The sequence below is a fragment of the Herpailurus yagouaroundi genome, unplaced genomic scaffold (genome assembly GCF_014898765.1).
Source record: "Herpailurus yagouaroundi ecotype Mexico unplaced genomic scaffold, PumYag 162, whole genome shotgun sequence".
NCBI classification, from domain to species: Eukaryota; Metazoa; Chordata; class Mammalia; order Carnivora; family Felidae; genus Herpailurus; species Herpailurus yagouaroundi.
The window spans coordinates 18,726,385-18,740,185 of record NW_024412403.1 but is presented as its reverse complement, the minus strand read 5'-3'; the positions used below and the strand labels follow the sequence as shown (position 1 = coordinate 18,740,185).

At 43.4% G+C, this 13,801-nt stretch overlaps 1 protein-coding gene across 7 annotated transcripts in view; it reads right to left on the bottom strand.

Annotated features, from left to right (window-relative positions):
* APP (amyloid beta precursor protein) overlaps nt 1-13,801 on the bottom strand; it is a 275,601-nt gene that overhangs the window by 183,531 nt on the left and 78,269 nt on the right. For all 7 annotated transcript variants that reach the window (XM_040484123.1, XM_040484124.1, XM_040484121.1 and 4 more), the window contains exon 3: nt 5,745-5,874. In XM_040484123.1, the coding sequence (XP_040340057.1) occupies nt 5,745-5,874 (130 nt within the window). The remainder of the gene's footprint in view (nt 1-5,744; nt 5,875-13,801) is intronic.

Below are 13,801 nucleotides of genomic sequence, written 5' to 3'. Positions count from 1 at the left end.
GATTTATTTTTAAAGTATCAATCTTTTCTACTTTAGAAAGCAAATCCATCTGGGGCCAATATAATTATGGCGAATGGGGAGCCGGCAGAGGGAGATAACCTACCCAGAAGGAAATCATTTGCATTGCTTCTCCTACTTAATGAAATGTCCTTTCCAACACGAAGGAATCTATAGGGAAAATGTAGTTTCTTCCCATTTAACAATCCTCCCTGGAACAAATGTAGCTCCCATATACAAATTTGGGGAGAAAACAAACAAGCACAAAACAAGATCAAGGACATTTCTGAAGAATTAGTAATGATGAATGCTGGTTGTACGTAGCTAAAGAATGGAGACATTTTCTTTTACTTTGGCAGTATGCTGTGTTTAAAACTAAAATATTTTCCCATAAGAAGTTATTACTACTGTATAAAGCTTGAAAAGCACAACAACCAGCAGATATAACGATTATTCTGTGTGCTCTTTCAAGCTTTTTGACTTCTTTTCCTTTTTAAAAAAAAATTTTTTTTAATGTTTATTTATTTTTGAGAGAGACAGAGCATGAGCAGGGGAGGGGCAGAGAGAGAGGGAGACACAGCATCGGAAGCAGGCTCCAGGCTCTGAGCTGTCAGCACAGAGCCTGACGTAGGGCTCGAACTCATGAACTCTAAGAGGTCAGGTCATGACCTGAGCCAAAGCTGGACACTTAACCGAGTGAGGCACCCAAGTGCCCCTTGAGTTCTTTTTCAACTCTCACTACCCGTTGATGGATATGACATTTTATGTATGATTTCAGATGTTTTTCTGATAAAATTCACCTATTATAGAAATTAACAGGAAAAAAAAAACTTCAAAAAAATTAAAATCACCCGTAATCCCATTGGTTGTAGATAAACACTGCTAAGATTTCTTTTCCACTCATGTTTTCTTTTACATAGTTGCGAATCAGCCTGGACATAGTGGTCCTGAAGTGTGACTAACTTGGAATATTCAAAGGTCTCACGTGAAAGACCACATAAGAAAGAAGTCTGATAGCTCAGTGATATCAGACTGAACACTCAAGGAGCAGTGAGTGATCAGCCTTCCCTGATGAAGAGAAGTCCAGGGATTCTGGCCATTCTTTGTGATAGCATGATGCAGACAATTCTGAAAAACACAGGCTATTCGGGCCACCTGGGTGGTGTAGTTGGTTAAGCGTCCGACTCTTGATCTAGGCTCAGGTCATGATCTTACGTTTGAGTCCGAGCCAGGCATGGGGCGCTGTACTGACAGTGCAGTGCCTGCTTGGGATTCTTTCTCTCCTTCCCTCTGGCCCTCCCCAGCTTGTTCTCTGTCTCTCTGTCTCTCTCTGGCTCTGTCTCTCTCTCTCTCTCTCAAAACTCATCAATAAACTTAAAAATATATAAATAAATAAAATAAATAAATAAAAAAAAGAACCCATAGGATATTCAAGAATTTCTATCCCTCTTGTGTGTAAAAGCCGGGCTCATCAAGCACCACTCCCACGGTGTGTACGTATATAACCCCACACACAATGTCCCCGGACTTCCTAAGCGGTTGTACTGACCGCAGAGGTCAGCGGATGCTGCAAGAACCGCCGGTTCAGAATCACACCGGATTACTGCGCTAGGGCATCTGGGCATCTGCGAGAGCCTAGAATCTACAATAAAAACGTTCTTCCGTGCCCAGCCCCATTCTTAAAATTAGGTGAAGTCTCGTGCAACCTTCCTGGATATTGTTCTGCTATATGATGGGACTCAAGAGTACCTGTTGTTCAGCGTCAAATCCAAAAAACTACTCTGGTGCAGTATCTGTCAGAATATCCAACAACAAACTTTTCACACTACAGAGGATGAAGATAGTTGTAGACAATTCACACAAAAGTAGCCACCAAAAGACAAGGTATGACTGTCTTAAAACTTTACTGGGGCACCTGGGTGGCTCAGTCAGTTGAGCATCCGAGTTCAGTTCAGGTCATGATCTCACAGTCTGTGAGTTCGAGCCCTGCGTCGGGCTCTGTGCTGATAGCTCGGAGCCTGGAGCCTGCTTCGGATTCTGTGTCTCCCTCTCTCTCTGCCCCTCCCATGCTCACACTCTGTCTCTATCTCTCTCAAAAATAAATGTTTTTTAAAAAAAGACACACAAAAAACCGAACTTTATTAAAGCAGAAAATTCAAAATCAATATAGCAAGTATCTTCAGTTTCTCATCTGACCCTATCTGAATGGTTCCTGATCATTACTACTCGTATGTTTGGAGAGTCTTGAATATAAAATTAAATAGAATGACACTTAAGGTAGCAATTCTTTAATTTCTAAATTTCTTTGGGTTAAGCTATTAACCGGACTTTGCCCTCAGAGATCAGTAATTTGTCTTACACAACCCGCTTTGCCTGTACTGGACAGAACCAAGTCCAGAGGAGCTCCGGTTTCAGCGGTACATCTATTACACCATGAAGAGGCATTCAAGTAGAAAGGGGTTGAAGGGGTTTCTTTTGCAAAGAAAATACTCTCCTTGAGTAATGGTAATGATGTGCTTAATTCCGCATGAGATCATGATGAAAATGCTCATATGAGGGGCGCCTGGGTGGCCCAGTGGGTTAAGCATCCGACTTCAGCTCAGGTCATGATCTCATGGTTTGTGAGTTTGAGCCCCACTTTGGGCTCCGTGCTGACAGCTCAGAGCCTGGAGCCTGCTTCAGATTCTGTGCCTCCCTTTCGCTCTGCCCCTCCCCTGTTCTCTCTCTCTCTCTCTCAAATAAATATTGACAGAAAGTTCAATAAAAATGTTCATATGATTAAGAGCGATCTTACATTCTGATTCTAGAAACACAATCAAAAGCAAAGGGTAAGATGAGAAAGCCAGCTCACCTTCAAGGGACATCACCCACTCGCTCCAAGGAAGGAAAGTGTCAACCACAACCTAATATACTCTCTCCAACTAGACAAAGAGTGCAAGAGAGTGCCGAGCAAGTACACCCAAGACAAATACAGGATTTGAGGAAAAACAACCAACCCAGTATGACACTGATCCTGCATCCGATAGAAGGGTCAGGAAGGGTGCATGCTAGATGTAACTGGCATTTCTCTCTCAAGCTTTGTTTTGGGTTTTAATATGCTTAATGTTTGAGCCCATTGTACTTTGTTTTCTAGGTAGCGCCTTTCTGAGAATTACCTTCAGTAAAATCATCTCTTGTCTAAAGGATGTTTGCATATAGCCATAGAGTTTGCAGAGTACTTATATTAATGCTAAACACTAATTACTTGTTCAAGCAGCAAGTAATTTACAACAATGTTGCCTATTCCTACCACAAAGTGGAAAACGTTATCAAGGAAAGATTTACTCTGTACCAGAGTCAGGATCGTTTCTTTTATGAACACAACGTGTGTTGTGACTTTAAAAAAAAGTTATTTATTGCCTGCAATTCACAACTTTTCCTCAATGATCTGATTTTGTAAATCAGGTGGTTATTAGCTCCAGCACAATTTTCTGTTAATACTGTAAGGAACACTGGAGTGTGAACTGAAAGGTCGTGGGCTTTGGTCCTAATTCTGCCACAAACACCTGTGTGAGGTATAGCGAGACATCCCCCCCTTGCGACTCTCAATATTTGTGCCTGAGAAGTGAGACCACTTAGGATGAGCCTTCCTACATGGGGTATAACATGTTTTCTCACAATAAAAACATCCTGACAGTTCATCACAGCATTATCATAAAATCTTTTGACTTCACATTTAGATCTGAAGACATTTCATACATCGTTTCTTCCTTTTGACAGTATTTTGTTCCCTTGGGAGTTTCAATTCCCTCTTGCCAAGGGGAGGGGCACAGAGTGGGGGTAAGGAGAGGGAAGACAATCAGTTTGGGGCCACAGGAAGTTTGGGGTCAAAGGAAATTCGCCACAGCTAAGCGGCACCATGGTGGCGAACTATAATCTTACGGTCAATTCCACCGTTTAGTCAATTCTCACACTTCTGAATAGTTAAGAAGTGGGGAGATCGCAAGCAAAATGATACATGTTCACTTTGGAAACAGGTGCAGTTGCAAGTGACCTAGCAGGTGTCATCAGCAATGATGCTCATCCAAAGACCTGAGACCTGGTTCCTGGTGAGCTTATATTCTCATCGAAATATATCTGAAACATTTCACAGAATGGGTGAGAACCAAAAGAAAAGAAATCATTAACAAGATCTGGCCCCCCTAAGTAACTGGTTCATGATCTACTTCTTAACTTACACTGAATTAAACGGTCTCTTGACATAATAACTAAATTGGTTTGAAATACACAGTTCCCGGAGACAGCTGACCTCTATATTTAAACATTACTTATTTTCATCTTATTAAATTTTCAGTTCTTAACCAGTCAGACAGAAAAGGGTTAGAGCCCTTGTAAAGTATTTAAGAATAAAGAATAAGGAGGAACAGGGGAAGTCTTGAATCATCAAATGTTTAAGAATCTGGTTCTCCACGCTCTGTCCATCAATTCTATCGTGAGCAGTAAATCCACCAAATGAAAACTTCATTCCAATGGCCAGTGTTTTCTATGAATGTCTCAAATTATGCACAAGCATGAACAGTAATCAGCACGTATGCTCTCATGACATTCATGTTTGATGAAGTATTAAACAGATCTCCAGAATCTTCGGCACTTATCCTAAGTTTGCTGTTGGGACTTTGTGAAAAAAAGATCCCTTTTAGTCTTTACAAGAAGTCGGTAGAATGTATATCAGTATTCGTCCAAGGTCTCCCTGTATAGACCTCTATGTCCTTGTTTATAACCATGCATAAACCACCATGTTAACCACCAGACCAAAGACTGCGGATTTCTACATTGCCTGGTTATATAAAAATATCAACTAGGAAGAGACTAATAACCAAGTCAGATTAAATATGGAGTGTGACAGTGTTTCCAGAGGAAAAAAGTCAGACATCACATTAAACAGCTCAGTTTTTAAAACAGAAGGGGGAAGTAAAATTTGAGGTTTGTGCGAGAAGCACCCAGTTAAACCTTAGTGATCTAACTGGGTCCTCCAGTTTGATAGAAGCAGAAAAAAAGAGTTCGCCAACTCTACTGTCCCAACTACAGCCAGGAGGAATAATCAAGTTGTCTCAGGAAAAGAGGTTTTTAAGAAATGAGCAGAATGGAGGAGCTTCGTGTATCATTTTCTCTTCTATGGAGTCAGGAGACAAAACACACACGGCCCCAATTCTCCAAGTCTAGACAGTTAGCGTGCATGAGAATCACCTATGGGATTTGGTAAAATGAAAATTCCTGGGCCCCGCCCCCAGGTCTTTTCATTCAGCAGTTATGGAATCGGTCCAAGAATTTGTCATTTGAATAAACATATTAGGTAAATTCATTCTGAGGCAGGGAGTTCGGAAATATTGCTCCTGTGTTGACACCTTAATAGTCTAAAATACAGTCCAATATAGAGTGGCAGAAAGAAACTGCATATTAGATTTAATTAAAACATCCTTCTTGGGTGCCTGGGTGGCTCAGTTGGTTAAGTGTCCGGCTTCGGCTCAGGTCATGATCTCCTGGTTTGTGGGTTCGAGACCCACATTGAGCTCTGTGCTGACAGCTGAGAACCCAGAGCCCGCTTTGGAGTCTATGCCTCCCTCTCTGTCCCTGCCCCTCCCCAAATTGAGCGCGCGCGCGTGTATGCACTCTCTCTAAAATAGACATTAAACAAACAAACAACATCCTTCTTTTTCACCCCCAAAGTCCAAAACAATCCGCGTCAGTTACGCGGCTGGCCAGCTCACCTAAGCAGCGGTAGGGAATCACAATGCGGGCGTGGGTCTTGCATTGCTTGTGGCCCCTCTTGCACCAGTTCTGGATGGTCACTGGTTGGTTGGCTTCCACCACGTTGGTGATCTGCAGTTCAGGGTAGACCTGGGGGAGCACACAAGAAGGACAAACTGTGAAGCAGACAAACCGTGAAACTGTGCACACACCCGATCCATGGTTGCTGTTCGAAGGCACCACGATCTCCGGCGTTCACACAAGCCTCGAACATTCAGGGTAGAGAAAAAGATGTAAGTGACAAGAACCTAATCGTTCCATTCAAAATATCAAATGAGGTGACTTTTATAAAATCTTCCTGTACCCATTCGGGCTCAAGATACTTTTTTTTTTTTTCCAGGGGAGATAAAACAGAAACAGAAGGGGACCCTCTAATAAGTACAGGGTTATTTTAATGCAAAATACACTGATATGAGAATGATATTCTGTAATGCCCTAAATAAATGTTACAGTACAGGGGCGCCTGGGTGGCTCAGTCTGTTGAGCGGCCGACTTCGGCTCAGGTCATGACCTCACAGTTCTGGAGTTCAAGTCCCACATTGGGCTCTCTGCTATCAGTGCACAGCCCGCTTCAAATCCTCCGTCCCCTTCTCTCTCTGCCCCTCCTCTGGGCTTGCTCACTCTCTCTCAAAAATAAACATTAAAAAAAAAATGTTACAGTAGATACCTCTGGGAATATTACCATTACTTAAATTCAACCCACCCCTATTTTGTTAATTAAGCAAACATTTTACATACAGGATTTGACACATAGCAAGCTTTCCATATAAAAACCCTTCTCTTTATTCAATGTAATTTTATATAAAAATAATTAATCAAACAGTTATCATGGGTGTCATTTAGATAAAGAATCGCATTCAGGAATCTCTTCCCTTGAGAACTAACTACAGCCCTTCGGTTTGATCACTGATCTCTGTAATCATGGTGTTTCCTGAGCACTTGGAATAAAATGTGAAAACTTGGTCAACTGTATGTGTGAAATACCAGATCACTTCTATTAATAATAGAGTGGAGACTTGAAAAGACTAGAATAGACTAGAATAGAGTAGAGACTTGAAAAGTAGAGACTTGAAAGAAAAAAAACCCATAAAAATGTATTTCCCAAATAGGCTTTCCCTTGCATGAATCTTGTACTTCTCCAGGGTTGCTAATGTCCTAAAGACAATAAAGAGAGAAAAGCCTAAGACAACTGAGGTGATCAGCAAACGAATGCTTATAATGATGGGCTGTGAAATCTAAACTGGGAATATGAAGGTGGGATACTGTGGTAGGATTCCTTCCCTAAGGAAAGAAAAAAAGAAAAAAAAAAACAACCTCAAGGCAACCTGGCTATAGGCTTAGTGACAACATCCCTCATGACCTTGTAACGCGAAATCACTTAATCAGACCACATGTTTGTGTGTTACCATATATGGGAGACGAAGAAGTAGACAAATATAGAAGAAACTACACCACGTGGCGTTTGGGGGGCTCCGTTCTTCGGGTACGACCCCAACTAAACCATGCCGATGGGAATAAAGTTGCTTCCTGGAAAGACAAGCCTCTGGGTCACGACTCTCTGTGCGAGAATCCCGCTACGATACCTGCTCCAAAGGCTGTAGTATCAGTGAGTCGGGGTGCGGGCTACAGAATTTTGGCATAAAGGTACCGAAGCAAGTGCGGTGGTTGGAATTGGTACTTGCAACATCAGAGCGTTGAAATTACGAGTTTGGAGGAGTGACGTTATGAGTAATTTCAAAGAGTACAATCCGGCCATGGGAGGGAATGGCTGATGGCAAGATCACTGGCAGAATGAAAGATCAAGGAACTGGGGACACTGGAACCGCGGAAGGGCCGTCGAGGTTGACGTGGTTTGGGTGACAGAAAGCCAAGAACTAAACCCTTCGAAGACTGGGGGGGATGCCACTGAGGCATCCAGAGGACTCCAACAGACAGAACAGAAAGGTAATCTAGGTCGCACGCATGCGCCTTATGTGTGGGGCAGGGGGGCGTTCACGGGGAAGAGGGGAAACATGGTTCAGAAGTGAAAACGAGGAGGAAGGAGAGGAAGGAGGCCACCCCCCCCTGTAGGCACAGCGCTAGGAGGGCTGTGCGGGAAGAACTTCTACCAGGGGGAGCAGTCCTTGTGGGGGAGAACCAGGTTTCCAAGCAAGAAGATAACACCCGCAAGCGTGGGCTATGGGTGTGGGGAATTTCGCTTTTGATTGTCAGTGACGTTCGGAAAGAACCTGCCATGATCCTATCTTCGTTTGAACTTGTTATTTTGTTCACGGTGGGCTTTTGGAATTAATTTTGATTTTAAAAAAAAATTTTTTTTTTCCAACGTTTATTTATTTTTGGGACAGAGAGAGAGACAGAGCATGAACGGGGGAGGGGCAGAGAGAGGGAGACACAGAATCGGAAACAGGCTCCAGGCTCTGAGCCATCAGCCCAGAGCCCGACGCGGGGCTCGAACTCAGGGACCGCGAGATCGTGACCTGGCTGAAGTCGGACGCTTAACCGACTGCGCCACCCAGGCGCCCCTAATTTTGATTTTTAAAATACTGCGTTAAAATATTATCTGGTTCCTGAGTGCCTCACTCACCGCACTCTAGTCCCAGCCCCGAGATAAAGCAGTCAAAAAATAAATAAGTAAAGGAACAAGAACAGATTAAAAAAACCGTGGTACATCCAGACAACGCGTTATCCAGCATCAAACAGAAATGAACTACCAAGCCACGAGAAGACCTGGAGGAGCCTTAGTGCATATTACGAAGGGAAAGAAGTCAATCTGAAAATACTCCATACTGTAGGATTCCAACTATAGGCATTCTGGAAAAGGCAAAGCCATGGAGACAGTAAAAAAGATTAGTGGTAACCAGGAGTCAGGGAAAGGGAAGGCGGATTTTTAGGGCTGTGAAATTATTCTATATGATACTATAATAGTGAGTATGTGTCATAATACATTTGTCCAAACCTATAGAATGTACAAGACCAAGAGCTAACCCTAACGTAAACCCTGGGCTCTGGGTGATTACGATGTCAGGGTAAATTCATCAACTGGAAGAAATGTACCACTGGTGGGGGGGTGTGGATGATGGAATGATGAAGAGGGGGGACAGGGGACACATAAGAAATCCCTGGGCCACCTTCTCAATTTTGCCGTGAACCTGAAACTACTCTAAAATATAAAGTGTATTTTTTTAAACAATTAAAAAGGGGCGCCTGGGTGGCTCCGTCGGTTCAGCGTCCGACTTCAGCTCGGGTCATGATCTCACAGTTCGTGGGTTCAAGCCCCAGGTCGGGCTCTGCTCTGACAGCTCGGAGCCTGGAGCCTGCTTTGGATTGTCTCCCTCTCTCTCTGCCCCTCTCCCACTCACACTCATGTTTCTCTCTCAAAAATAAATAAACATTAAAAAAAAAAAAACCCAATAAGGCACTGATCTGTGTAGTGTGGGGCACACTGATAGAGGTATGTGCTATGAGAGCACGCACAAAAAAAGGGATCTGATTCAGAATCCTGGGGGGTAGGTACCGAGAAAGTTACTTTTCAAAAACACTGCCAGTAATTCAGCTCCAAATGGAAACAGCCACCTTCCCTTTATTTTATTTTGTTCTTAAGTACCTTAACACCTCCATGCATGCATTTCAGTCACAGATAATGCTCAACCTGAAAATGCCACTAAAATTTAATATCCCCATGGCTTTCTTCCATACAATGAACGGTAAAGTGGCTCTTTGTACAGGAATGTAATTCTCCCACCACTCTTCCTTGTTTATTAGGTCACAAAAGTACAGCACTCATGAGTCATAAACTCTATGACACTAGAGAGTTTGCCCTGAGGGACATGATTTTATGCGCCTTAAAGTGTGAGTTACTACATTTTTCTTAAGGGCTTCTGGCCACTTCACAGAAATACTACCCTGCTGAGAATTTTCTCCTGAGCTTTCCGTCTGTGGCAGGCACAGATAAGTCACATTGTTTTCTTTTTAATTCCAAACCACCACCACCACCACCAACAACGACAAAACATTTGCAGGGTGCAAATTGATAAGGAGGAAAGGAAGACTCTCTCATCATGCTGCACACCATCTTCAGTTTACAATAGTAATCTCTGGGCAACAGAGCAGTAACTTACTCAGTTGGTAATTGTCCAGCAGACAGAGTTGCATACTGACAAAATAAAATCAGCGAAGACAAGGCTTCTCCCCAAGATCACTAGAGCTTCAGAAAGTGATAAACACAGAATTTACTTCCAGTTCCGACCATGCAACATAGGACATACGTGTTACTTCCTGTGCTTCAACTTCTCTCTCCAGAATGCCGACAATGAACGTGTTAATATGCGAGCGGATGACGAGATGAGAAACCTTGAACTGCATGAATTCCACACACAGTCTGCAGAAGTAAGTTCAACCTGAATCACCTATTTTTCAGAGACAAGGAGTTACGAATTTGGATCTGCCAATAGTAAAAATTTGCTGTTCTGAGGTCAAGAGGTTTTTATTTTATTTTATTTTATCTTATTTTATTTTAATTTTATTTTATTTATTTGTTATTGCTTTGTTTGTAAATGTTTATTTATTTATCTTGAGAGAGAGAGACAGCACGATTGACGGAGGGGTAGAGACAGAGAGAGAGACAGAGACAGACAGAGAGAGAGAATCCCAAGCAGGCTCCATGCTCATTGCAGAGCCCAATGCAGGGCTTGAACTCACAACCACAAGATCACAACCTGAGCCAATATCAAGAGTCAGAGCCCCCCCCCCGCACCCCAAAATCAGGTTTATTTTGAAAGAGGGAGAAACATCAACAAGACAGGTAACAAAATTTCTTTGGAAGCACACAGAAAGCCCCAGGAAGTCCAAGCAATTACCACATGCCACACAAGCCCCCACTCAGAAAACAAAAACAAAACAATACAATGAAAAAAAATGTAACAGCTTCTGACCAAAAATTCAAGTACTAGACACCTAGTTTTTTATTAAGCAGCTCCAGCAGGTGCCCAGAGATAACCATTTTATACTGAAAAAACCAGCATAGCTCACAGGGTTAGGCAAGAATAAAAATTAAAGTAATTAGACACACAAATGTGTCCGTGGCTAGTTAAGTCCCTGACTTTACACCATAATTAATTATAAGCATCGGTTCAATGTTCTATATTTTCTTTGTGGCATCTCAAACCTTAACATAAAAGAAATCAAGGTATCTGAGTTCCTCTGCAAGTTTCCAACACATGCAATGCATGTGCTAACACAACAAGCATTACTAATGTGCTTCTGCAGGATTAGCAAATGAACTTTTTATGTAGCTCCCTTCATTTCTTTAAAAAAATTTTTTTTCTTATTTTAGAGAGAGCGTGTGTGTGTGTGTGTGTGTGTGTGTGTGTGTGTGTGAGCGAGGGAGTGGGGAGAGAGAGACAGAGAGGGAGAGAGAGGGAGAGAGAATCTTAAGCAGGCTCCCTGGTCAGTGTGGAGCTCGATGTGGGGCTCGATGACCCATGACCTGGGTATCATGAGCTGAACCGAAATCAAGAGTCGGACGCTCAATCGACTAAGCAGGTGCCCTGGCCCCCTTCTTTTCTAAAATGCTTTCTGTTGCTCCCAAATAGGAGCAACAATTTTCTTGATTAATAAAAACATTTAGGTGACCAGAGCTACATTAATCAATTTTTAAAGCAGAAGCAAATCTAGACCTGTGTCAGTTACTGGCAAAGGAAACTGCCCTCCGTGCCTCCAAATCTTCCTAAATGACAGCTGCCCAGAACAATCGCTGTACAAATACGCACAGTATGCTCTAAACACACTCCTACATAAGACCCTTTCACCATACTGCAGATCCCCAAGTCTGTTAGGGTTCCCCCACGTCGACAAACTTCCCCCACTCGCAGTGTAATGCAATGTTAATCCCTCTCTCCCACTTCAGGAATGCTTTATGGTATTTATCACAGTGTGCCTCTCCTTTGTGTTAAATACATATGTACACCGCCTTCCCAGGGCAAAAGCACTTTCCTGAAGGGCAGGAAACACAATATGGCGCCCCGTAGCCTCCCTCCGGTTCTCCATGTTCATTACCTTTGGTTTAAGTCTCTGGGGAGGCTGCCCACCCCCTCCCGCTCTCTGTGGTGCTCCAGCCTGCAGCCTTCTGAAGGAGTCCTCATTAGTGGCCGTGTTGTAACTCTGTGGCTCTGTCCCTGTAGCTAATGAGAATCCCAGGAAGGCAAACTGTAAATCGTATTCTCTTCCTCCAGAGCTCTGAATGAACACCTATGAGGTCTGGCTACATAGGGGACCACTCTTGGCTGGCAGGTAGGCCAGATGAATCATCGTCAGAGACGGCACACATCTCAAGACCTGCAAGTGAAGGAGAATAAGGCATCTGGAAGCAGCAGCGGGCTGCGGGATGAAGCAGGAAGATGTGCGCGCAGGGAGAGAGCTGAGCAAGGCAGGCACACGAGGCAGAGACAGACGGACAAGACAGAGGGGCAGACAGGGGCTGCCAGTTACCCACAACTCCAAGAACGCACGGCATACCTCTAACTCCAGGGGCCCCTCCTACAAGCCCCCATTTTTAAACATAAGCTCCTCTGCTGGCTTTATTTTCCTTCCAATTGAACACACCCAAGGAAAAGGCCCAGCTCAAATGCTCGTTCACCAAAAACAGAAAACAAGAAACAAAGAAACAAACAAAAACCCCACAAAACCCTCCCTGATCCCTTCAATCTCTGAATCCAGAGCATTTTATCTGACCATTTTCATCCGATCGCTTACCACTTTCTACCTTCTGTGACACTTATGGGTCTTTCTGCCCTATGAGAATACACATTCCTCGAAGGCAGGGACAACAGGATTCATCTTTGTGTTCCCTTCACTGTGGCCAACACTGGGACAGCACAGAAAGTGCCTGACAGGTACTTAATGGATATTTACTTATACCTATTATATATAATTAACCCTGCTTAAGTTCAAAATCCATGAATTACAGGGAAATTCAGGATATTTTAAACTCCCATCAGGTATTAGCAATGTGTCTCTTAAAATAATCTCAACAGTATACTATTACAGTTGGACAATGAGCATTTGAGAAAAATAAGCATCTCAGTGCCCTCCAATATTGCCACGTGTGATGTGACAACTTATATAAATAACAGCCTCAGATAAGAGGCAGTATGTGGGGCGCCTGGGTGGCTCAGTCGGTTAAGCGTCCGACCTCAGCCCAGGTCATGATCTCGCGGTTCGTGAGTTCGAGCCCCGTGTCGGGCTCTGTGCTGACAGCTTGGAGCCTGGAGCCTGCTTCTGACTCTGTGTCTCCCTCCCTCTCTGCCCCTCTCCAGCTCATGCTTGCACTCTGTCTCTGTCAAAAATAAATAAACTTGAGGCGCCTGGGTGGCTCAGTCGGTTAATCGTCCGACTTCGGCTCAGGTCATGATCTCGCAGTCCGTGAGTTCGAGCCCCGCGTCGGGCTCTGTGCTGACAGCTCAGAGCCTGGAGCCTGTTTCAGATTCTGTGTCTCCCTCTCTCTCTGACCCTCCCGCGTTCATGCTCTGTCTCTCTCTGTCTCAAAAATAAATAAACAAAAATATATATATATATATTATTAAAAAAAATAAACTTAAAAAAAAAGGGGCAGTACATTAATGTTAATAAATACAAAGTGAGAGAGAAGATGCACAGCAAGAATTAGAAGTCAGGCTCTTACTTAGACACTTTGGTTCCAGGAACCTGAAAAGCGGCCTACTCTCCAGGCCATAGAAATAGGTTTTATCTTTGAAAAGCATATGTTATCAGTACCTAAATTATTATTATTATTTTTTTAAAGAGACTTGAGGGGGCACCTGCGTGGCTCAGTTGGTTAAGCGTCTGACTTCGGCTCAGGTCATGATCTTGCGGTTTGTGGGTTCCAGCTCCACATCGGGTTCTGTGCTGACAGCTCAGAGCCTGGAACCTGCTTCAGATTCTATGTCTCCCTCTCTCTCTGCCCCTCCCCCACTCGTGCTGTCTGTCTCTCTCAAAAATAAATAAACGTTAAAAAAAATTT